At 34.6% G+C, this 27,239-nt stretch overlaps 1 protein-coding gene across 1 annotated transcript in view; it reads right to left on the bottom strand.

The window, feature by feature from the left end:
* DACH2 (dachshund family transcription factor 2) overlaps positions 1-19,591 on the bottom strand; it is a 775,171-nt gene extending 755,580 nt beyond the window's left edge. Inside the window, exon 1 of the mRNA XM_053201428.1 lies at positions 18,662-19,591. Within this exon, the coding sequence (XP_053057403.1) occupies positions 18,662-19,173 (512 nt within the window). The 5' untranslated portion in view covers positions 19,174-19,591. The remainder of the gene's footprint in view (positions 1-18,661) is intronic.
* Between the last annotated feature and the right edge of the window lie 7,648 nt (positions 19,592-27,239).

The raw sequence follows: 27,239 nt of genomic DNA, 5'->3' as shown, positions 1-27,239 counted from the left end.
ATGCCAGGTGAATGGGCAAACTCCACCAGAGAAAATTCGTTTCCCAGGTAATTAGCAAGGAATTGCTATTGAGATCACCAACTTCTTAGCTTTACTCTGCAAAGATTTCACATGAGAACCTCATTTAAAGTTTAACCATTTCTTCATCACCAAACCTCCAAGGTCATAGAAATCCAACCAGTAGTCAAAGAGTAGCTAGAAGTGGTGACTACAGCAGGAGCTGTTTAAGTAACTTCCACGTGAAGTTAATAACGAATTTAGCACCTGCTCTTCTCTGATATATATATATATTTAGCACCTGCTGTTCTCTGTATATATACATACACATATTGATTGGGTTTCTTCAACTTAGAATGCATTATGAACCATCTATAGGTAAAGAACCATGACTACCAGTTCTGGGCTGTGCCTAGCAAACTTTTAGTACTCTGTTTATAAAATACCAATGTACTGAAATAAAAGTAGGAAATTAATTTACTCTTCATGAATATATGACATAATAATATCAACACACATGCTTCCTGGGACTAATAATGTTCCTGGTATAAAACTCAGTTCACAGCTAAAATTAACAACATAGGAAACAACAGGTGTTGGAGAGGATGCAGAGAAAGGGGAATCCTCTTGCACTGTTGGGAATGCAAACTAATGCAGCCACTCTGGAAAACAATATGGAGGTTCCTCAAAAAGTTAAAAATGGAGCTACCAACAATCCAGAAATTGTACCACTAGGTATTTACCCAAAGGATACAAAAATACTGATTCAAAGGGATACATGCACCCCAATGTCTATAATAGCCATATTATGGAAAAAGCCCAAATGTCCATGGACTGATGAATGGTTAAAGAAGATGTGGTGTATATATACAATGGAATACTACTCAGCCATCAAAAAGAATGAAATCTTGCCATTTGCAATGACTCGGATGGAGCTAGAGAGTATTATGCTAAGCAAAATACATCAGTAAGAGAAAGACAAATACCACATGATTTCACTAATATGTGGAATTTAAGAAACCATACAATTGAACATACTGGGGAGAAAGAGAGAAGCAAACCAAGAAAGAGACTCTTCACTATAGAGAACAAATTGATGGTTACTAGAGGCGAGGTGGATGGGGGGGGATGGGTTAAATAGGTGATGAGGATTAAGGAGGGTCCTTGTTGTGAAGAGCACCAAGTGTTGTGTATAAGTGATGAATCACTAAACTCTATGCCTGAAACTAATATTACACTGTATGTTAACTAGCTGGAATTTAAATAAAAACTCATAATAAAATTAAGTGCATTATCTATTGTAAAAAATGTTAATAATAGATCAAATAAACAAACATTATTTAAATTATTTAGAAAACATAATTTTTCACCATTTTATTCAGGACAGTTTAACTGAAGCACAGCATGCTCGTGGCAAAACAGGGATTGTTAAAGTAAATGTTCAAACCTTCATAATATAGTGAATGAGGAATACTTTTTAAAATTCAGTCAATTCGAGTCCCCTGAGTTCTTAATTCCAACAACTTTAATTTTAAAATTTTAGAAATTAAATTAAAAATAGTTTTTAAACAAAGCAAACTCTGATAGCATTATGAAATGTACTATAAAACTTGAAATATGATACATTGACTTATCTTTTAATCCTTAGCAGTTTCAATGAGCAATGTACACATAGATGATATGACCAACACTCTAGCCTTTCAGTTTCTTGACCTCCTCCTTTCCAAATATCTTGTCCTCTTTACTTCAGCCATTCATGCCCATGGTCATACCCTAAACCATGTAATTTACCATTAACTGCAACACTTTCTTATCTTTAATTTTGTGCATCCTACTCTCTGACTCTCGCTACTTCTTTCTTGTTCATACCTTCTAATACTCGAACTCCAACAATCCTTTGACCTCTTCTTGGAACCTCAAATTCATTGATACTACCATGCTTTCACTATCTCTCACATCCTTGATGTCCTTTTTTTCCCTTAGCAGTTTAAAATGCATTGTCATCAATTATAATAACTTTTTGCAAAAACCTTCAACTCTCTTGACCTCTGGTTTTCTTATACACATAGCAAAACCATAAATCTCATTAAAGCCAATTATTTGCCTACATTGCACCAGTACCAATTCAGCCCTACATAGTGGGATTAAAACATGCAACCACACTAACCATTTTGAATTTATGATCATAAAACCTCAATGAGTGTTTGGTGCTGCCTGGGAATCATACTAAACTTCTTTAAATACTTTACTCTCCTACTCATCTAGATGGCTATTGTACACTTTCTTTTTCACCGCAAACTCCAACACCTCCAATACTTCTAACACCTCTTTTCCAGTCCCCCCAACTAATGATTTGTTTCCCACTTTGTTGAGAAGATTGAAACAATCAGAACACGACTTCCATAGAGTCCCAATACCAGATCAACCAGAATCTCCACTCACATACTCAGGCTTCCTATCTGGAAATACGCTAACTGTGCTCCTATCTAAAACTGATGACTTTATTTGTGTACTGGAACCTATCCACTCCCTCCTATTCAAGAATATCACTTTAGCAATACTCCTCTCTCTTCTCTACATAAATTTTTAAAAATTTATCCTGGAAAATTGCTGACTGCATATGTTGTTATTTCTTCCATCTTAATAAAATATGATAACCTCTTGATCCATTGCTCCCTGTTCTCAAGCTACTCCCTCTGACCTTGAGTTGTATGCTATCTTTGCAGCAAATCCTTGTAAAGAGTTGTCTATACTCTGTCTCCAATTCCTCTCCTTCTATTCTTTCTTAAACACATGTCACTCAGACTTTTCATTCCCATTTTTCCACTAAAACTGCTCTCATCAAGATCACCAGTGACTTCCATTCTCACATCTAATGGCTAATTCTTGGTCCTCCTAGTTATTTTTGCTGATTAGCCACATTTGCATGGTACATTTTGATACATTTTTGATACATTTTCTTTTTTAAAACATTTTTTATATTTATTTTATTTTTGACAGAGAGAGACAGAGCATGAGTGGGGGAGGAGCAGAGAGAGAGGGAGACACAGAATCTGAAGCAGGCTCCAGGCTCTGAGCTGTCAGCACAGAGCCAGACACAGGGCTCAAACTCACAGACCACGAGATCATGACCTGAGCTGAAGTCAGACGCTCAACCGACTGAGACACCCAGGTGCCCCAATACATTTTCTTTCCTAGGACACCATTCTCTTTTTTCCCCCCTATTTCACTGGATTTTCTTTCTCAGGCTTCTGCTGATTCCTCCTATTCTTCTTAACCTTTGAGTTGATGTGACTCAGAATTCAGTCCTTGAAATTTTCCTCTTTTCTATTTACAATCACTCCTGTCTTAAAGTTATATCTCCTGTCCAGATGTCTCTCCCAAATACCAGACTTGCATACATGACTAAATCTCTGCTGAAAAGGCAGAAAAATACTTAAAAACTAACAAGTATAACAATGAACTCCTGAACTTTCTCCCCAAATCTGTTTCACCTATAGCCTTCCCCTTCTGAAATGACTCAAAACTTCATCTTCTCAGTTGCTCATACCAAAATCTTGGAGTTATTCATGACTCTTCTTTGTCTCACACTCAGTGTCTAATCCCTCAGGAAGTCCTATTGTTTTTACCTTCAAAACCTATCCAGAATCTGATTTTCACTACCTCTACCCTACTACTATGGTCTAAGCCACCACCCTCTCTCCCCCAGTTCACTGCAATAGCATCCTGTTTCTACTCTTGCTCCACTTTAAGCCTATTCTCAATTTAGCAGCCAGATCAATCCTTTGAAATCCTAAGTCAAATCCTGTTACATCCTTGCTCAAAACTCTGCAGTGACTCCTCATTTCATTTATTTAATTTTTTTAATGTTTATTTATTGGGGGGGATGGGCAGAGAGAGGGAGACACAGAATCTGAAGCAGGCTCCAGACTGAGCTGTCAGCACAGAGCCTGACACAAGGTTCAAACCCATGAACCACGAGATCATGACCAGAGCCAAAATTGGATGCTTAACTAACTGACTGAGCCACCCAGATGCCCCATTTTTTTAGAGAAAAAAAAAACTAAAATGGTTTAAAAGGCCATATATGACACCCCCACACCCGCAACATTGCCATTATAATCTGATTCCTACTATTCTCCTCCTCAGCTCATTCTACTCCAGCCTCACTAGCCTCCTTACTGCACTTGAAAATCGCTAGGCATGCTCTTGCTTTAGGGCGTTTGGTCAACTGTTTTCTCAACCTAGGATCTCTTTCCCCAGATTTGGCTTTGCCAACTCCCTCCCTTTCAAGTCTGTGAACAAAGCTCACATTCTCAATGAGGGCTATAAGACTCATTTTATTTAAAACTGCAACCAATTCCAGTTCACTCATACCTGTACCTTGCTCTACTTTATTTTTTCCATAGCACTTACCACCTTCTTACAATATAATTGACTCCTTTATTATTCATATTGTTTATTGTCTTCCTCTACCCACACTACAATGTCCTAGAATATAAGCAGGGATCTTTGTTTATTTTTAATACATGTATCCCAAGCACCTAGAAGAGTGCCTGACACAGAATAGACACCCAATAGCTATTTGATGAATGAATGAATGAATGAATGAATGACACAATCTTTTTTATGTGTGTATACCTTATCTCTACAATAAGATTTAAAGCTCTCTGAAGGTACCCACAGAGTATTTTGGACACAAGAGACAATTCATATGTTTTAGTAACTAGGTCCCAATTTCATAAATTCTTTCAATATTGTGCTTTAGTGAACTACTGCCATCTCTACACACTTTCTTGAATTATTATTATTCTTTTCACTTTTTCATTCAAAATGTTAAGTTTTTGTTGGTTCCCAAAACCTTCCTGTACATGCATATGGAATTGAATCACCACCAAGGGAGTTTAGTTACTGTATTTCTGAAAACACCATCATTAAAATGCAGAAATTCCTATCAGGGCATGTACCCTGAAGAAATTCCAGGGAAGATCTTGTGTAGTGCTTATCTCTCCTACTAGTTTCCTTATCTCTATTTCCCACTCCTAGTTTTTCCATAATTCTTTGAATAACTGGAAGAATCCACCACCTAACTGAACTTGTTTGCTCAAACTCATCTATCAAGATTTACGACTTCATAGACAGCATAGAGAGCATAGTGTACCAGAGGAGGTGCAACAGAGGAGGTACAACAGAAGACTTAGATTCAAGAACTGTTCTGCCTTGACTAGATTTTATGGCCTTAAGCAATTTACTTTACTTGCCTACATTTCGATTTTCTCACCTAAATTTACAATCAGATGACCTGCCTCATAGAGTTGCTGTGAGGATAAATGCAGAGTGTATGAACAAGCTTTGTAGCCTATGAGATTCTGCACAAACATAAGGTACTATTATTCCCCAGAAGCATTATAAGTTTCATTATAACTATGGATGATGCTGATTTAGCATTTAGTGAAGAAAATCTAAATGAGATTAAGTGATCCCCAGAAGTACCACATTGTAAAATGATCAGCCATCTGTTTATAAAAATTTAGAAATTTTGCAACAAAATTATAAAAGCAGGCTATTCTAATGATCAGATTAAATGAGCTAACATATATGAAAGCACTATATAAACTATGTACCAGTATATACATGTAAAGTTTTTACTATTACACCTAGCTAGTAATTTTAAATTTCCAGATATATTTTCAGGCAGAAGGCATGAAGGAAATATTTAAACTTTACTGCACTTATTAAATACAAAAATGACAAAAATGCCACTTTGATGTTCTTTAATTCAAATTTTAATGTTCATTAAATAATCTTGAATGCAGTGGTTCAAATTACTTCCTAAAATGCACACTTAGTTATTATTGAATACTATAAAACTTCACACACATACCCAAAGGCAAAATGTAACCCTTTTTAAAAAATTCAGTCAACATGTGTTTTAAAAATGTGCTATGGCAAGCTAGAAGCAGGCTAATAGATCAGTAACAGTAATAGAATTTACACAAGAAATGTAAATGGATGTTGTATAAAATATTTTAGAAATTAAATTAACATTTACTAGCATAGTAAACAAATATTTTAGTGATAACACGTATTAAAATGTTCTATTATGGTTTCAAATGCCACCAGCTCACCTCACATGGAATAACATTTCCACATTTGCCTTTAGAGTTTTTATTTTTGTTTACAGCTAATATTTTTTATGCTTTCTGTTCCTGTTCAGGAATCTGCTTAAACTAACCACTAAAATAAAATGAATGCAACTAAATGGGATAATTCATTTAAGAATTCTGTGGAAAGGCTTTTATCAGTCCACACTACACTGCCTACCTCTTATCTATCAGCTAGTTCTTGATCCATTCAATATTTCCATGAGAAATATTTTCTCATAAAGCTTTCTCCACCTTTATTTAGTTTCATTCTTTGTCCATGCCCAAATGGAACTAAATCAATGCTGACATAACCCAAATTACAGTCTTCCTATCTTTAAATTAAGAGCCTTCCTAATTGGGTAAACTGGCTGGCTCAGTCAGGGGAACATGGAACTCTTCATCGGGGGGTTGTGAGTTCAAGCATCACGTTAGGTGTAGAGATTACTTAAAAATGATAAAATCTTTTTTTAAAGAGCCTTCCTAATTAGACAGAAAACTTTAAATAGTTGAGCACCACTGCCTCTTCTTTGATGAAACATGAATCCATGAGACAAATACTTTTACATTTTTACCACTAATACAGAAAAATATCTAAAAGGAGGAATTTCTTGAGTTTCATTTACATTTAAAAACTGAGAGTGCTCTTGAAAACAAAATACACAGAAGAACAATCATTCAATTCTATGGGACTAAATTTCAAAGAATAATAAAAGCTTTCGACTCTGGCAACATGGAGATATGTAAACATCACACAACCTTGTGAAAAAGAACATGCCCCTAAAATAACAAAAACCTGTCAGTTTTCTAGTATGACAAAGACCAATCCAAAACAACTGCAAATGTTAGAAAGTGATTATACCAAATAAACTCATATCAGCTAAGCTCTGGAGTAGTTACTACCCTCTTCAGAGGGCAAGGTGTTCAACATGTGCCCATCACCAAAATGACCACTCTTGCAGGACATGATTGGCACTAAGACTAAAATGTTCCATTTTTTTAAAACTACAAGCTGAAAATAGATTAATTATTCTTTTCAAAGAGTAGAAACACTTCACAGAAATGATTTAGTACTATACTCATCAGTGTGTTTTCACTCAAAAGTCATGATTCTTCTGTCAACAAATGTTTGTTTAGCTTATGGAAGATGGTCATTTAGGGGACCTAAGCATAGGAAAATATGTTAAAATCAACAACTGGCTTCATGCAATTTTCCAGGTTTTGATCTGCTAAGAGTTTTAATGATTATTGTATCCATTACGTATATAAATATTTCTATAGACAACATAATGAATTCAAACAAAATACACTTAGTTAATCAATAACATGATCCAATACACTGCTGTTAGCTATAACATATAAGCTCTATGTCTGCTAATTATTTAATCAGTTCAGATATTTTCTTCATATAAAGCATTTAATTTCAGATTTAATTCAATCTTAGCATGTTCCTGGGCTATCTCTCCTTCCCACCAGTGAATACGCATAAAATGTAAATACAATTTAATAGTAGAATAAGCAAATATATTTAGACACTTAAATATACTATAAATATTTTATAATGTACTGCAAAACCTAATTAATGTTATATTAATTTTCCATAATTTTGAATTGCATACATTATTTGCTTTTCCTTGCATTAATGTATGTTAGCTGAGAGTTAACAATGTAACAATAAAACTCTACCTGGGTAATCTGGAAATAAGAAAAATAAGAATTTGGATAGTTCTTAAGATCACTACTTTCCCCTTGATAAGTAGCCTTGTACAGATGAATAGTATGTACTTATTAAATATTTGCTGAAATGAAGTGACAAATGAATGGACCTGGAAAATATCTTATACATATATGTATACATGTACATAATATTTATATGTTACATATGAATATATAATATTAACATACATTGGTTAACATTATATATGTATACTTATATACATACTCATATATATACTTATATTATATATATGTATATACACATATAATATGTGTGTGTTCCACTGAATATTCTAATTGGCTTATGAGACCTAAAACTTGTATACTATGTATAAAATATACTATGCAGTAAATTTTTTTTCTATGAATAAACTCCCCTTTTGTCTTCCTCAAAAACCCAGAGGCTACTCATAAATATTTTTTACAAAATAAATTTAGAAATTTAGCAGATCACAGGCTATTTTCAAAGCAGCAGGCTAAATATTAATATTAAACATTTAATTATACATGTTTGCAAATATTCTTCCAAAGCAAATCAAACTCTAAGCTTAAGGATCTATTTAAAACTCTAACACAAATGAAAGAAAGCTTTTGCACATGAGGAAAAAAAACATGGTTTTTAATCCAAAGTTGCACATTTTACTACAAAAATATGTCTCAGAGAATGGCTAATTTCATGAGTTCTTAAGGGCTCATATCATAAAGATTCAGCAAATATATGTCAGAGAAAAGATACTAAAGTCAATTAACTATAGCCATTCTTAAGTAGAAATACCTGTTTTATTCCAATCTCCTCTTGATGTATATTTTATTTATAACATGAGTAATTCTCTACATTCATAAAACTAAATATTTTGTTTTATATCTCAATAACTCTATTTTTAGTTGAACATTTCTGGTATAATTCTATAGACTAAAAACAATCTAGCGTTTACTGACATAACACATGAGGCAGATATGAGAAAGGAAATTTAAGTATTCAACAATGGATATATAGCAAAATATTTGTAACCACAAAGATTTCACAATTTAGCAAATATAATAAGAGAGATATATAGTTTACATACCCTAAGCTAAAGATAGCATGATTCTAGAATGTAAGCTCCATGAGAGAAAAGACTGTTGTGTTCACTCTGTTTGCAGCAACTAAAACATTGTCTGGCACCACATAGTATACTCTACACACACACACACACACACACACACACACACACACACACACTCATGACAAATCTAATCATAATACCAAAACTATTGTGAAGAGGTTTTTATTTTAATACCAATAATTAAATTGGTAGATTGAGTTCTTCAAATGTCTACAGATTAAAGACAACACTGCAAAAAAGATACAAGGGTCTAATTAATGTTCTGTGGAGAATTGTTTCAATTGAAGTACTGAAATTTTTGTAAATAAATTTCCATATCATACAGCATCCTACCCTATTGTTCATAGTGTTATACAAAGCAAGTCCTCAGTGTCTGTATAGTTATTATCCTCTCAGAAGGAACAAGGTCTAGCAAGCATATATAATAACATAGTATAAATGGACACATTAAAGATTTTATATTGTTTTTGTGAATTTGGTGTGCTTTAATATGGCATTAAACTCAACGTTCTTAAAATAGATACTACGTAAATTGCACCTATGTAGCCTACTATATAAAACCATTAAGAGATAGAATAATCTTAAATGATAATTATGTATGTATTTTTTTTAATATTTTACTTTAATACAGCACAGTATTTCACAATTGATACATAATATAGATAATGAATTAACAAATATAATAAAAACTAAATCTATCTCAATGTTTGTGATGCTATTACTATGTTTTTTAGACAAATAAGTGAAAGACAGACTTCTTCCAAAATAACTAAAAGCTCAGAATCTAGCATATTGCTGTAAACTATAATGGTTATAACTGTTAATCCAATACACCTTTTATACAAACCCATAAACACATGAGTGGAAAAATAGCACAGATGTTCATCTCTAATGCAATTTCCATTCAATTTCCTAAGTGCGGTCCCTGTGTGCAAACTAGCTTAACGTTATGTTTAGCTTGCAAATTCTTTTAATAAATAATGAATGCAATAAAACTAGGAGATCAATGGCAAGCTGAGAAATCATAAAAAAAAAAAAGCCTTTTGTGTTTAGGCTGTTGCCCATTTCAAACTTTAATCCAGAGACAGATCAATATTACTTTTTTCTTTTTAACTCATCACATAAATAGCAAATAGACTAAATGTAGCCTAAATGCTGTTACCAGCTAACAGTTGCCAGAAACCTGATAAGATCATTGGACACAATTGCAATGGAATGTTTTTTACCTTAACATACACACTACATTATACACTATTAAGCAGTCAACTTGTTTAAGAATAAAATGGTTATGCAGCAATAAAAATACTGTGGTTCATTATTGTTTTTAACTTTCCTATACTATATATATTTTTTCCAGTAGTGTAATTGCAAAGTTTTCATCACAATTTCCTCTTATAAACTAAATAACTATAATGGGTCAAAATAATACATACATATGAGTGGCTTCAACCTCAGGGATCCTAGATGAAAGGAAATTTTACTCTTCAAAACTAATTACACCTGAAAGAACTAAGTTATTCCTTTAAATGGATGGGGGATACTTCATGAAAATTAATGTTGCATTGGATAGATCTTGAGACTATACAGGGAAAAAGTAAATCATAATACTTAAGTATTTGTGTTTCTATTCACAGGCTATAGATAGAAGGGAGAAAAACCCTCTTCTTACCAACTAATTTTGGATAAACATGCATTTACTGTTTGAAAGATCAAAAGTAAACTGTCACTAGGCATGGTGCTGATATCAAGTAGTATAAATCTATATAGCTGAGAATGATTTTATGGTAGTAGGCTTGCCTTATTTATTAATTCTTGGCTATTCATATTAGAGCATCTTCTGTGGGTTTTCACTAAAAGGAAATATAAGGAAGTCATCTTTTCTTTAAAGATATATTTCAGTTCAAAATTCTAATTTCATATATTAGATTTTGATACCTTTATAGGTATATTTGTGAAAAGTTTATGGCATGATTACAAATGGTTTTATAATGGAATTAAAATTTCAGGATTAGTGTCTTTAATAACTGCATACCTTATGTAACTATTTCCTAGCTTTTCAAAGGAATGGCAATTTGTGCAAAGAATTCTGATAAAATGAATAAATGTGTATGTGTGCATGTGTGTATTCATTTAACAAATGTGAATTAAGTACCTGAAATATACACAATATTAGGCTTAATGAAGTTCTGCAATGAATATGACTAAAGTTAAAATTTATTCCTCAGAAATTATTATTACAAATTCAAGGTTTTGTTTATGTAACAAATTCCATTCTCTTTTAAGAATATCATTATAGGTAGTGATAAATATATCAATTTTCTCTTTATTACATTCAATTTTTCATAAAATAATATGCATTATGTTATATTCACATTCTCGATATGATAATTTCATCAATTCTAATATATAAGTTTAGCTCTAAAGAAAGATGTGGCAAAATATTATCATGAAAACATTCCCATGTTTTAAGCAAAATTTGAAAAAAGATTCCTGTCTATAACTTTATTAAACTTCATTATAAAATTATCTTTACACTGTAGACAATAGCATGTATTCTAAGCTTCTAAAATTAGCCTAATAGTGGAGATAAAAATTCTCCTGAAGAATTTAAGACCGCAACGGTATCAATTAACAGTGTTTCCAGTTTTCCTGTTTTAATAAAGTTAACAAAATTATGATGAAAGAATACTGTAAAGGCCTGCAAAGAGGAACTACCTCTAAAAGCTGATTTTTTAATATATATTCTTCAGAAAGTTTAACATAGAAAAATTGAATTTCTTTTTTAAAACCTGTCTCAGAGAATGTTAGATACTGAAAGTAGATTTTCACACTTCAGTTCAGATGGTAAGTCTGAACCCTTATTTGAAGTACCTCTCTTAGTCACAGTTTATATTTACTCCAGTTTTGTTTCTATTGAACCATGATGAAAATTAAATGGGTACATGTAAAGTGCTTAGGATGACGTCTGGTACATACAACTGGTATCTCTTTGTGAAAACTAAATTAAAACTATATTGCTTCCCCCCCCGCCAAAAAAAAAAAAAGTAAAACCTGTCTCAGAGATTAACTAAAAAGTTATAACACCTACAACATTCAATTCAAAATATTTCACAACAATTGACAGAATTGTTTCTCTCCTAAAATCAAGGTAATAAAGCCACAGGTTAAATGAAATAAAATATGATCATTATGATATTTAACGCACGTAAACAATAAATTTCACTAGCATTACAATAAAGTTCTTTTGGTGTGCCTATGCTTTTCTACAGTCTAAGAAATTAGATTATAAAAGTAGCATTTATTGTTACTGAATGACTTACTAATAATTACACAGAATATAAATAACTGAAATATACTAAACTGAAATAAACTTTTCTAAAATTTTCAGCTTTACAAAGTGAGGAATGATGCATATACAATGGACAGGCTATCTTCTTACTACTAAAAAGAAATATCAAATCCTGAAGGAGTTCTGAATCCTTTGGTAGTATATTACAGCTGCATTAAACCAACAAGAAGCTTATTAGTATGGATTTAAAAACTAACACCCTTTTGTAATCAATTTGGATACAGCATTATTCTATTTATAGTGACACTTTCAATTTGTCCCAATCATATATTACTTATTCTCATTTTTCCTACCATGATTAAGTATTAATGTGGGGGGCACTTTTAAGTAGCTACACTATATTTAGGTTTTAATATATTGATTTCCACGATTTTAGAATAATTAATATAGCATGAAAATTAAGACTTTTTCCCATGAAGAAACTCATGATTGATTTGATATTTTTCACTGATTCCTAAATAAAATAAAATGCAGTTAGTTGTTCTAGCAGAAAATGGAAAAAGGGATGCTGCCACTTTAAAAGCTTCGATCTCTTTGACATTGTTGGCAGAGTATGGGAACATTAATGCATCTGTCATGATAACAAGCTAAGAATAACATCTAGACATCAAACCAAGCAGAGAATCCATCTGAAGTGATTCATTCAGATCTGTCTCATTGATTTATTAAACACACGGCAACATCTGCAGCCTCACAGAGCCGCTTGGTGAAATTAATGCAAGATCAATTCAAATGGAAAAAAAGTGTAAAAGAGATAAATCAAAACGCAATTTGCATGCAGTTCCACAATCAGGCTTATTGGGTACAAATGCTCATTTTCCCTTCCAAAGCAAATGTGTTTAAATGTTGTTTTATCTTTTTAGAATTGTGTAATCTGAAGTGACAGTGAAGAGTTTTGCATGTTGAGATGGTAAAAGGGAAGAAAAAGAGGGGAAAATGCTACAAAAGACCTTTTGAATATGCAACAAGAATATCATTAATACCTAATTGTTTTGCTTTGGGAGAAGGTTTGATGCCCTTTCTCTGAAAACAACATTTTCACTTTTGGTCAATTATGGTGGTTTTAATACATATTTGAAATGCATATAGTGCATAAACTTAAATCATTTGTATCTAAGTGCACCAGATAAAGTGACCCTGAAGATCTAGATTGCCAAATGAAACATATCATGATTAAGGTTTCTTACAATTATATTTGCCTGCTTGAAGCACTTTTAAAGTACATAGGGATTTCATTCAGACAAAGATCACTTAAGAAAGCACCAAATAATTCAGACAATATTTTCTACAGTATTAGGAATTTCCTGTGTGAAACCATATAAAACATTAATGTCTGAAGACCATTACTTCCTAATTACTGGCATTCATGTACTATACATTAAGGGTAATATCACACATAAATATCCAAAGAAATTCTCCATCATATCATGCATCATTTCTTTAATGTAATATCCATCACCTAATAAATGAGTGTTTGGACAAATATTAAATCCGGTTAGAGTATTTAGATAAATACAAAAATTGTTAGTTATGCAGAACTGTACACTTAAAATAAATGTACATGTGGAAGTTATGTACACTGGCACATGACTAAATTGCTTTAATTATAATCTTGAATCATTCTTCTAACAAAAGATCATTGACAACTATTTGACTGCTGTTAATAGACAATCTGACTATCCTCTCATTAGCCCATGAAATAAATAGTCTGTATTTACTACCCAGATTAACTTCTAAAACATTTTTATTATTTCTGCAAATGTTAAGTCATTCAAAATATTAGCCCAGGAAAGTGATGCAAGTTCTTCAAAAATCTGGTTTTGCATAACTTTCTTATGAATGAAAACATCAATTTTCAAAGTAAATTGTTATTCTGTGTAGATTATGAATTATATTCATTGAGTGTGAATACAAAGCCAAAATCATTGAGTATTTACAATAATTGCATTTATTGCATTTGAAAGTAGTTTTAAATTATTTTAAAGTCATAATTCACATAAAGTTATTCTAACATGGATGCCCATTTATGCTTTGTTCACACAGTCAAAATAACAATTAACTACAATTGGATCATTTAAATTTTTAATATAAAAACTGAATTTTATTCTTTTGAATATATGTTGAGTCATGTCTCCAAATATGTTAAAATGTTTTCTTAATCATACATTCTTGTTTCTCAAGCATTCATTTAACTATATAAATGACTGAATAACATTTAATCAGTTGATCCCCAAATGAAAGTAAATGCTGATGAAATTTAACAATGTTACTTTTACATAGGCAAAAGGTAGATAAAAATAGATAACACCAAAACGTGCTGATTTTTCACATTTACTGAATATCAATTTTTAATTTAATATTTTACTGCTATATTAAACTTTGAAGAATTTAGAAAGGAAAATTCATTGCATGGGAGTGAGATTTTTAGACATTTGCTTTCTGAATCTGCCTGCTCTGATATTAAAAACTCCAAGTTTTGTTGCACAAGAAATGAAAAAAAAAAATCACAGTGACTCATCTGCCAAAAAAAAAAAAAAATCTAAAACAAGATAACTTTGTTTTAGTTCTTTTCCTCATCATTTTCTTAACAGTCCTCAAAGTAATCTCCATACAATTAGTTTCTGAAGTAAAAAAGTAACCAGGAAAAATATTGTATAGTCCTTTGGAACTGCAGTGATGTAAAGCTTGGTTTATTTAATAGAACAATGTATAGTCAAGAAGTTTTTTTAGTCTTACTATTCTCTAGTAGCTGAGGCAAGTATTATTTTCCAAATACTTTTCTGGGAAGACAACTTGGAATATTTTGAAAATTAGCTAATAACAAAATAATTAATATAAACCACTGATAGAGTTCTTATGACTCTCAGTACTGTAAAAGAAACAATCATGTATGTATTTTATTCATTCACTTTTCGGCAGTGCACATAAATAAATATGTGTCCTGAGCTGAATCAAAATGTCACTTAGTGGCAATACATTAAGGTCTTTGAAAGTGACCAATTTGAAAATGGTCCATTTTGTGTCTTCTGGAATAGTGTAGGAAGCATTCCAAATTAGAATACCCTAAGTCAGGACTTATACTCTTCCCCAGTTAACTGACACAGAGAGGAAGAAATGTTTAGTGTGTAGGAAAAGAAAATTACCAATGACACCATTACAAATAGGCCTTCAACTGAACAATACATTATGGGAATTTATTCATCAGGATATAAGGATGAATTTTTTTCTCAAATAAAAACAGCATATAAGAGTTTCTACTCACTGAACATATATATACTCTTTCCTTGCATATTCCCCTTTAAGCAAAAGAGCTAAGAAGTCTTGAGTCCTCAGTGACAATCTTCGTTAGCCAAGTCTCCATTGATTCATCGCTCATGTTTTTAGGCACCTCTATAAGCTCTTCTGATTCATCTTTTACCTCCTCTCATAGCATCATCCTGCTCATATCCTATATCTCTTTTTTCTTACTGGCTTCATGTCTCATCTACCTTATTTTGTCTCTCTTGGGCCCCATTCATATTTACATCCCTCACCTTTCTTTTCACAGACTAGAAAAGTCATAGAAATAATGTTGATCTAAATAATAATCTCACAATTTTATAAAATCATTTGGATACTGGGAGTGATTGAAGGTACACATTTCTGTAAATGATGTTACCTAAAGTCATAAAGCATCCATTATATATAGCATTATCACACTTTGTAGCTTTTAACAACATGGTTATGAGGGCATTTTGCTTTGATAAAATTGGGTAATGTTATTTTATCATTAATTAGATTTTTCCCAGATATTGTGGTTGTTTTTTTTGGTTTTTTTTTTTTTACTATCTAGAAATTGCATTATAGATGTGTTTCTAGTAGTTTTCCTCATCTCCATTCATGGGCTGCATTCATAGAATATATTTCATAAATTTTTACAATTATATATTGTAACACTTGTCACTCATATACAATGCACGTGAATAAATAACATCCCCATAAACAAATAAATGCAAAAGGAGGCACAGGCATCATATCTCATACATATTTCTTCTTATGTTTTTAATATTTCCCTATCACCTGTATACATGCATATACATATACAAAAGCAATTTAAGCCCTCAAAAAAGTTAGCACTGCCAATGCTGTGATAAGGAGTAAATAAAACTTAACTGAATTAAATAATAACTTAAAAACACATCATATATTAGGGTCCAAAAATAGTATAAGAACACCTGCTTCTTGATACAGAGTAATCTATCATTTTTCCCTTCAGTAAGTAGCTGTAGTATAAATTAATTAAAGAAAACTTTCTATTTACAGAGGACGTATCAAAGTCACATTAAAATACTAATCTATTTATTTTTAAATGAAAGTCATAGATTTTGCTCAAGGATGTGTAAATTAATTATTGAAGTAGGGCAAATTTCTTGCATATAATAATTGTTCCACTTTAAGAATGGGTATTTGTAAGAAAGAAGAGGGAAGGGAAGGAGGAGGAGTGAGAGTGGAGGTGGGGGAGATAGGTTTTCATGTCTGCAATTGTTTAAATGTGTCTTTTTAAATGGCAGCAAATGAACTAGATGACTTTCATCTTAAGTCCCTGGTAATTTTCTGAGTTTGTATGTTAGTACAGTGCTTTGTGGTCAAAATAAAATTTCCTTTCTACTCTTAAAACTTATAATTGCTTATTTTATTGAGGGAGCAGTTATTCTTTGTGTTTTAAGGCCATCTATCTACCTTGAGAAAATTTGATCTAATAAACCAGGTTTATAAGCCCCAGATATGAATCACCTAGAAGTTCTCATAAAAGAGGTTTCTGTTTAATTGCTAGAACACAGGAGAACACTGCTTAAAGTGGGGGAAGAAAGGTTCCCTTGTAAGTTCTGTAGCATTACTTTATTGTAGCAGTCAGCAACAGTTGTCTACAAGTCGTCACTAAACTTCAACAATACATAGTAATTTGGATTTTATAACAGATGTGACAATTCAGTTAGTTTTAGTTGGTAAATCCAGGGCTCTTATGATTTAAAGTTGCCCTGTGAGAAAATCCACCTCTGCAGAAGTTTTCTGCAAAATGATCAACAGTAGTGCTGTTTTACAACAAATCCCTTTGCTCTCTTTAACCCAGTGATGATTTCTTGGTTTGTAGGCCAAATGTGTACATGCTTAACAACATGATTACCAGCCCAGAGATGGAATAAAAACACTAAGAGGACTAATTCACAGGTCTTTAAAAAGTCAAATACTCTTGAGTATAGTTTACTTCACTTTCTTTTTTTAAACTCGGAAAATACTGAATACAATTTGCTGATGGGCATATGCGAATAGACATTTGTTCTACAATGTACTTCTAAACTGTCATATGAAGAAGGTACACTTACAACCAGAGAAGCTGGTCATCATCATCATTTAAGGAATCCTCTCTGTGGGGGAATAGGATCCTTCCAACTGTTTGCCTGGCGGTGGGGAAGAGCTGGAAGCATCCTCTCCAACTTCTACTTCAACCCTCAACCAGTTCCCAGACTCAGCATTTCATTCCCCACGTTGTCCTGTGCGGATGACCCAAAAGAGACGACCCCAGGAAAGTGACATCTGTTGTCATTCTTTTTTTTTTTTTTTTAATGGGATCCATCGACTTTCCTGGATCCTGAACCGGGGAGCTTTGCCCAGCAGGCATCTGCATTGGCTCACACACACGCGTTCTCTCTAGCGCGCTCTCTTGCGCTCTGTGTGTGTGTGTGTCTGTCTGTCTCTGTCTCTGCTCTCTTTCATACACAGACACTCATAAACACACCATCACCATCACCACCATCACACACGCCGCCGTGCACTCTCACAACAAACACACAGGATGGGAAAAGAATCACCCTCTGGGTTGGGTTCTAAATTTCAGACCCTCTGCCTCCCCCAAATGCTGTATTCTGGATTGCCAATTTAGGAGCCCAGTTTACAGTTCTGCCAGCCTTCTCCTCCCCCCCCCCCCCCCCGGAAAGCCCATGGTGTCTGTGTTCAGGAGAAAACCTATCCGACCCGTATGGCCACAGAAGAGGAATGAAAACCACATAGAGAAATTAACAACCACAAGCAGCCAAAAAAGCCATGCAAGATATGGACGAAAAGCTGAAAAGTTTCAGTAGAGGACAGCAAACTGAAGTTTGTGCGGGACTTAGACCCATGCCCTGCCACTGAGCGGGGAGACCAGAAGGGAAGAACAATTAATGAGTCCTTCTAGTCCCCTTTCCCCACCGACTTACAGCCTGAAGAGTAGAGGCAATCTAGTTAAGGCACTCTACAAAGTTGGATGCTGTTGATGAAACATGCAGAAGAGGGCAAAGAGGGAAGAGTAAGCTAAAAAATGAGTATCTCACCTGGCATTGGTGCAATCGGTGAACAAAGTTTCGAAGTCTTTTCTGGTGATGAGTTTGCAGCGGTTCACCCCCGGCTGGATGGCCCCCAGACCGCGGAGTATCCGGACCTGCTCCACAGTACATACCACGGGGGATATGTCCAGTCTCTTCAGCTTGGTGTACACCGTGTGCAACCCTCCCACCAGGTGCTTAAGGAAGAGATCAAAGACTTGCGGCAGGCAAATCAGTTCCTGACCATCCATCAGGAACGAAGCCACCTTCACCCCATGCATGTCCACCATCCTGCACTCGGTGTTGGTGTTGCCACTGCCTCCGGTGGCTCCACCAACTCCGCCACCCCTGGCGCTGCTGCTGTGGTTATTAGCCATGAAACTGTTGATCATATTAGGGGTGAGACGAGGAGGCTCCCCAGGAGTCGAGTACAAGGTTTCTGCCCGAAATAAGCCCCCCGGGACGCCGGCACCGCTGGAAGTTGCAGAGATCACCGGAGGTACGGAGACAGCCATGGTCATTCAGTCTCAAATCGTAGGTTTTTGGGCCCTGTTTTCTCGCCCTGTCTCCTCTAGGTCTCCTCGCACTCGCTCCCACACTCTGGCGCGCTTTGCTCTCTCCAAACTGTTTTCAAGTCTATGGTAGCCCGGCTCACACTCACGTTCACGCTCACCCACTACGCAGCAAATGGCTAGTAGCCCGGACGCGCCACGTTCGGAGAACCCACCCCCAACACTCCTTCTTATTAGACTGGCAGCGTCCCCCAGCCAATGGACCCCACCCGCCTCGGCTCCTGAGCGCGCCCAATGGCTGCTGCCCGCGAGGAGGTGGAGACTCTCTGGCAGGCCTCCCAACTACCTGAGGCCTTTCAGGATTCCCTGGTAGAGGAGGATGGAGCTCGAGAAGGGGGCGGTGTGGTTCCTTTGCTTCCAGCCTAGCAGGCAGAGGAGAGAACGTCCAATTATCACGCAGAGCTCTCAAAGTGGCCTGGGATATAAGCCCCTCCCCCTCCATGCCCCACCAACGTTGATGTGGGAACACAAAGCGCGAGTCCAAAACATGCCTCTCCGCAACCCTAAACCACCCTGCACCTGGATTCAATTCCTGAAAGGGTGGTGGCAGCTCCAATTCCATTTGCACATTGCTCCTCAACTCTGTGGGTCTTAGATAGCTTCACCCAGCTTCCAGGAGAAAGACTCCAGTGAGTTCAGCCCACCTAGAGCGCTTGGTGTAAATTCTCCAATACTCAGCGCACAAAGGAACCAGCGTTCAAAACCGCACTCAGATCAGAGTTGCAGGTTGCTAACCCTAATCCTAAGCACTAGCAGGCGCGGTGAGCCTGTGATGAATCGCTTTGAAAGTAGGCTAAGGGATTTGGTTTGCAGGTGGTGGACTGACGCCTCATTTTACCGCACTTGCTTCACTGTCTAGGAACAGACTCAGTTTTCTCTGTCTCCTTTCCCTAGTTTCAAGATTGTCCTGCCCCATCCCTGGCAAAAAAAATTGATAGGAAACGTTCCCGTAAGACTCAAGACAGTCATTACAGAATATGAGAGAACAGCAAGGGTTTGCACTCTTTAATACTACATTTTCTTCCCTCATCTATGGGCTTTGATGGCCCAGTAATTACAGCTCCATGTCCTGCACTGTAGCTCAAGATTCCTCTTCCCCCACATGTCAAGTGCCCCTAAACCCACTACTAGATTTCACGATAAGCAAAATGTCTAGGCAAGGTACATTCCAGGGAAAAGGCATGGTCCTTTCCACACAGCATGAAGTGGTTAGATCACTGCAGCAAAGTTGTTTTAAGACTCCTGTGGAGCTTTTGATTCTCTGAAATCGAGGTGTTTCCTTTCCTTTTCTCCTTTCCTTTACAGGCTGTTATTCATAAAGTGAAATCCATGCTTCATTTCCTTACAAAACCTTACCAATGATACAGCTGTGGCCACTTCTCCAATATCGTTCCAAAATGCAAATAATTTTAGATCTTTACTGAATTCTATTTAGATCTTGTACATAGCAGTATCAAAAAGGAAAAGTGGGTGGGCTTCCCCTCCCCTTAATAAGACATAAATGTTCTCAATTGGATTTTCCTGTCTCTCTCTTCAACATATTTTCTCCTTTTGTCATTTCATCAAACAAGTAGTAAGAACTATCCTTTGAATCGCTTCATACTGTTACAATTTTTTAATTGTATGGAGTTAAAGTGTTAAGAAGTTGTGATGATAGTTGCTTTTGGAATACAGTGATAAGTGACTCTAACATAATAGACTACAATTCATGCAACCATAAAACACTTTTAAAAGGTATTAAATCATCTTTTCTACGTTGTTATTGTGGGAAGAAAAGAAGAAGGAGCAAAAAAGGACAATTGAGAAGAGAAATCAGAGGCAGAAAAAGCTTCCACAAAAAGTAGAGGTTTTCAAAAAGGAATAGAAAAGCAGTAGAGGTTTTCAAAAAGCACTGACAGAAATGTGTATATTTACCAGCTTTTTAAAAGATAAATCCTGGGGTGCCTGGGTGGCACAGTGGGTTAAACTCAACTCTTGGTTTTGGTTCAGGTCGTGATCTCATGGTTCATGAGTTTGAACCCTCATTGGGCTCCACACTAATAGTGCCAAGCCTGCTTGGGGTTCTCCCCCCTCCCGCTTGCTCTCTCTCAAAATAAATAAATAAACATAAAAAAATTGTTTTAAGATAAATCCTAAATTGTGTTCAACAGGTGTTTTGACAGAAATGTTTATTAAGATGTGTGTTAAAATAATTTATCTCTGGTAACTTGTAATTGAAATTTTTAGATTTGACTTTAAAGGAAAGTTGTTTTCTTTTCTTTTTTTTTTCTTTATTTGGAAATTCCTCTATAGGCATTAAAAATCCTAAAGCCAACCTACTCCCTGTATAGGGCTGCACTCACATTACTAAATCCCTTTTTTGTGCAAAGAGATTTGGAGCTTTCAGCAATAGAACATTACACATATATTATGATGTTTCAAATTTTAGAAATTCTGAAATGTAAAAAGAAAAGATGGAACAGGCTGCAATCACTATTTGCAATACTGAAAAATAAATGTACTTTGACAACTTTAGGAAAGATTCAAACTAGATTTGTCACATATTTAATGTGATCTTTCAGATATGTAGTAATATCTTAATTGTTACCAGAAATTAGGGTTAAAATTCCAGTAAAAATACTAGGGAGTAAAATTAGCCATTGACCACTTAAGTGTTAAAGTCCGTTGGAAACTTATCAATACACAACAGACTCTACACTTAGTTATTTGGATTCCTTCCCATTAGAAGTTTTCTAGAAAATAAATTTGGTAAAATTGTCTTAAGGGATACTCATAGTTTTTTTTTCTCAAATTTTTATTTAAATTCTAGTTTATTAACATACAGTGCAATATCAGCTTCAGAAGTAGAATTCAGTGGTTAGTCACTTACGTACAACACCCAGTGCTCCTCATATCATAACAAGTGGCCTCCTTAATACCCATCAATCATACAGCCCATTCCCCACTCACCACCCTCCATCAACCCTCAGTTTGTTCTCTATCATTAAGAGTCTCTTATGGTTTGTTTCCCTCACTCTCGTTTTTCCCCATCCCATATGTTCATCTGTTTGTTTTTTCTAAATTTCACATGAGCCAAATTATATAGTGTTTGTATTTCTCTGACTGACTTATTTCACTTAGCATAATACACTGTAGCTCTATCCATGTCCTTGCAAATGGCAAGATTTTATTCTTTTTGATGGCTGAATAATATTCCATTGTATATCTATATCTACATTGTATATATAATATCTATATATCTATATCTTTATCCGTTCATCACTTGATGGACACTTGGGCTCTTTACATAGTTTGGCTGTTGTTGATAATCCTGGGGTGCATGTACTACATCGAATCTGTATTTTTGTATCCTTTGGGTAAATAACCTAATAGTGCAATTACTGCATCATAGGGTAGTTCTATTTTTAACATTTTGAGGAACCTCCATACTGTTTTCACAAGTGGCTGCACCAGTTTTCATTCCCACCAGCAGTGCAAAAGGGTTCCCCTTCCTCCTCATCCTCATCAACACCTGTTGTTTCTTGTATTGTTAATTTTAGCCATCCTGACAGATGTGAGATGGTATCTCATCATGGTTTTGATCTATATTTCCCTGATTGATGAGTGATGTTGAACATCTTTTCATGTGTCTATTAGCCATCTGGATGTCTTCTTTGGTAAAGTGCCTGTTTATATCTTCTGCCTATTTATTAACTGGATAATTTGGTTTTGGGGTGTTGAGTTTGATAAGTTCTTTATAGATTTTGGATACTAACCTTTTATCAGATAGGTCATTTGCAAGTATCTTCTCTCATTCCATAGGCTGCCTTTTAATTTTGTTGATTGTTTCCTACACTTTGCAGAAGCTTTTTATCTTCATGAAGTCCCAATAGTTTATTTTTTCTTTTGTTTCCCTTGCCTCCAGCAATGTGTCTAAGAAGTTGCTCCAACCAAGGCCAAAGAAGTTGCTGCCTGTGTTCTCTAGGATTTTGATGGTTTCCTGCCTCACATTTAGGTCTCTCACCCATTTTGAATTTATTTTTGTGTATGGTGTGAGAGAGTGGTCCAATTTCATTCTTCTGCATGTTGCCATCCAGTTTTTCCAACACCATTTGTTGAAGACTGTCTTTTTTCCATGCTTTGTTAAAAGTTAGTGGGCCATATAATTGTGGGTCCATTTCTGAGTTTTCTGTTCTGTTCCATGAAGCTATGTGTCTGTTTTTGTGACAGTACCAATACTGTCTTGATTACTACAGCTTTGTAATATAACTTGATGTCCAGAATCAGGATGCCTCCAGCTTTGCCTTTCTTTTTCAGGATTGCTTTGGCTATTCAGGGTCTTTTGTGGTTCCATGCAAATTTTAGGATTGTTTGTTCTACCTCTGTGATAAATGCTGGTGGTACTTTGGTTACATTAAATGTGTAGATAGCTTTGGACAGTATAGACATTTTAACAATGTTTGTTTTCCAATCCATGAGCATGGAATATTTTTCAATTTCTTTGTGTTCTCTTCAATCTCTTTCATAAGTGCTGTATAGTTTTCAGAGTACAGATCTTTCACCTCTTTGGTTAGGTTTAGCCCTACGTATCTTAGGGTTTTTGGTGCAATTGTAAATGTAATCAATTCCTTGATTTCTTTTTCTGCTGCTTCATTATTGGTGTATAGAACTGCAACAGATTTCTGCATGTTGATTTTATATCTTGTGACTTTGCTGAATTCATGTATTAGTTCTAGCAATTTTTTATGGAATCTTTCAAGTTTCCTACATAGAGTATCATGTCACCTGAGAAGAGTGAAAGTTTGACTTCTTCCTTGCTGATTTGAATGCATTTTATTTCTTTTTGTTGTCTGATTGCTGGGGCTAAGACTTCCAGTACTATGTTAAATAGTAATAGTGAGAGTGGACATCCTGTCTTGTTCCTGACCATAGAGGAAAAGCTCTCAGTTTTTCCCCCTTAAGGATGATATTAGCTGTGGCTCTTTCATATATGGCCTTTATTATACTGAGGTATGTTCCATCTATACCTAGTTTGTTGAGTGTTTTTATCAATACCAGATGCCATATTTTGCTAATGCTTTTTTCTACATCTATTAAGAAGATCATATGGTTCTTATCCTTTCTTTTATTATCATGTTGATTGATTGGCTAATAATATTCAACCACCGCTGCAGCCCAGGAATAAATCCCACTTGATCATGGTAAATAATAATTTTAATGTACTGTTGGATTCAATTTGCTAGTATCTTATTGAGAATTTTTGCATCCATGTTCATCAGGGATATTGGCCTGTAATTCTCCTTTTTATGGGGGTCATTGTCTGTTTTGGAATGAAAGTAATGTTGGCCTCATATACTGAGTTTGGAAGTTTTCTTTCATTTCTATTTTTTGGAACAGTTTGAGAAGTATAGGAATTAACTCTTCTTTAAATGTCTGGTAGATTTCCCCCTGGGAATCAATCAGGCCCTTTGTTTGTTGGGAGATTTTTTATTACTGATTGAATTTATTTGCTGGATATGCATCTGTTCCAATTTTGTTTCTTCCTGTTTCAGCTTTGGTTTTTGTGTGTTTTTATTAATTTGTCCATTTCTTCCAGATTGTCCAGTTTGTTGCTGTATAATTTTTCATAATATTCTCTTATAACGATTTGTATTTCTCTGGTGTTGGTTATGATCTCTCCCCTTTCATTCATGGTTTTATTTGGGTCTTTCTCTTGTTTTTTTTTTTTTTTAAGTTTGGCTAGGGGTTTATCAATCTTATTAATTCTTTCAAAAAACCAGCTCTTAGTTTTGTTGATCTATACTGCTGGGTTTTTTGTTTGTTTGTTTCTATATCATTTATTTCTACTCTAATCTTTATTATTCCCCTTCTTCTGCTGGCTTTAGGCTTTATTTGCTGTTCCTTTTCTAGCTCCTTTAGGCATAATATTAGGTTGTATATTTGATACTTATCTTGTTTTTTGAAGTAGACATGTATTGCAATATCCTTCCCTCTTAGGTCTGCCTTTGCTGCATTAAGGGATACTTACAATTTAAAGATTTATTAATTTAGATCTAAGAGGCCAGGTGTTGTCTCCTTGGGTTTTCTTGATATTTTTATTACTCTCTTTCTATAACTGTTAGTTCTAATCTTGTTATGTATGCTTTGAGATTGAGACAATTCTTCATGGAGAGTTTGTTTTTATCGCATCTTGACTTTCATGTCTTCTATAAACCTATTTCTAAATAAGCCTGGGTTTCCACAAGGCCAAAGGAATTCTTGTTAACCAACACCCTGTAATTTGGAATTGCATGAAGTAATATAACATCATAAAGGCTTCAGTAAACAGAATACCCATGGAGAGAAGCACTGCACAAAAAGTAAGACATTACTCAAAGTGTATGAATGATTTCCAGGTAAGAGCAGATCACCCTAGCAAATAAGAGAACAAAATTAGTATAGATACCATATCTCATCAGAACAAGAAGTTTTAAGTGCCACTATTCTAGTGGAATGATTTGGGGCCTAACTGTAGCTTCTCATACTCTGAAATGCTGTAATCTTCTAAGATTTAATGGAAAATGTATATTTTCTCCTAATTCATACCTGATTTGGAGGGGAAGGATGGTCATCTGTGACTTTAGGTCAAATATTCCACTTTGACATTTTCAGTGAAATGCAGATACAATTTTAATTAAAATCAATAAATATATTGGCAATCTTATGCAGGATTACAAAATGTCCAGACCATTTAAAGGACTGTTTTTCAGAATGGGAATTCAAGCAAAACCCATGGTAACAAATGGAATTATTTGAAACCCTCAGACAACTGAGATTGCAGCCTTTAATATAAGCTCTAATCAGAACCGCTCAGGAGCCCTCTATGGTTCATTTTTAGGCAAACAATACAAAGAAATTGATTAGAATTGTCAAATTACTATGTTATACACCTGAAACTAATATAACCTTGTATGTCAACTATACTTAAATTAAAAAAATTGATTGACCAAGGCAATAAATGTGAAATGAAAGCCTTCATATAACTGAGAATTTAACTGGCTAAAGCCTATAGATATATACCCATTCAGTGGAATATATGTTCTCTTAGGAAACTGGCTATAAAATGACCTTCTATAATATAAATTATTTTTTCTTACTCTGTTCAATGTTAAATTGTAGATGAGTTCCAAGGAAAGCAAATACGGAAAAGGAAGATCACTGGAGCAAGAAGAAAACTGGTCAAAATCCAAGAAGTAATAGTTAAAATCAGATGATTAGAGGAAAAATGGACATTTACTAACTGAAATACAAAAAAAAAGAAACTCTCAAAGCATATCATAAAACATAAGCACTTGTCAACTTTTAATATATCATACCCCAAACTGCTGGGCACTTAACCGACTGAGCCACCTAGGTGCCCCATCAAAATGCTATTTTGAGTGCCAACCATAGTGCCTGGCTCATCAGAGGTGCTCATATATGTTTATTAAATGAATGGGTATGTGATACTTATCTATAAACTGTTAAGCAATATAAATGTTCATTGTTACCAACTCTGAAGTAGTCTAACAGATTAGTGTGCATTAAAGATTTGTTTTCTGTTAAAAAACTGATTATTTTGCTTATTAACAAAATATTATTATTTTGCTTATTTGCTGGTTCTTTTTATTGATGGCTGGTTTCTCAAATTACTTAAGAATTAATTCAATTTTTATTTACCTAAGCATTAATTTCCTCACAAAACTTCTTCTTCTAATGTTTATTTTTGAGAGAAAAAGACAGAGCGTGAGCAGGATGGGGGCAGGAGAGAGGGAGACACAGAATTGGAAGCATGTTCCAGGCTCTGAGCTGTCAGCACAGAGCCTGACGTGGGGTTCGAACTTGCAAACAGTGAGATCATGACCTGAGCTTAAGTTAGATGCTTAAATGACTGAGCCACCCAGGTGCCCCATGAAAGCTTCTTTTAAAAGCAACAAATTTACATGTTATGTTTGCTTCTATAAACTCTAAAGAATTTATTTGTTATACATTTGTAATGAATATGTAACATTATTATA

The sequence above is a fragment of the Acinonyx jubatus genome, chromosome X, assembly GCF_027475565.1.
Source record: "Acinonyx jubatus isolate Ajub_Pintada_27869175 chromosome X, VMU_Ajub_asm_v1.0, whole genome shotgun sequence".
Classification (NCBI taxonomy): Eukaryota; Metazoa; Chordata; class Mammalia; order Carnivora; family Felidae; genus Acinonyx; species Acinonyx jubatus.
Note: the sequence above shows the minus strand (reverse complement) of the source record. Positions and strands in the feature narration are given on the sequence as shown.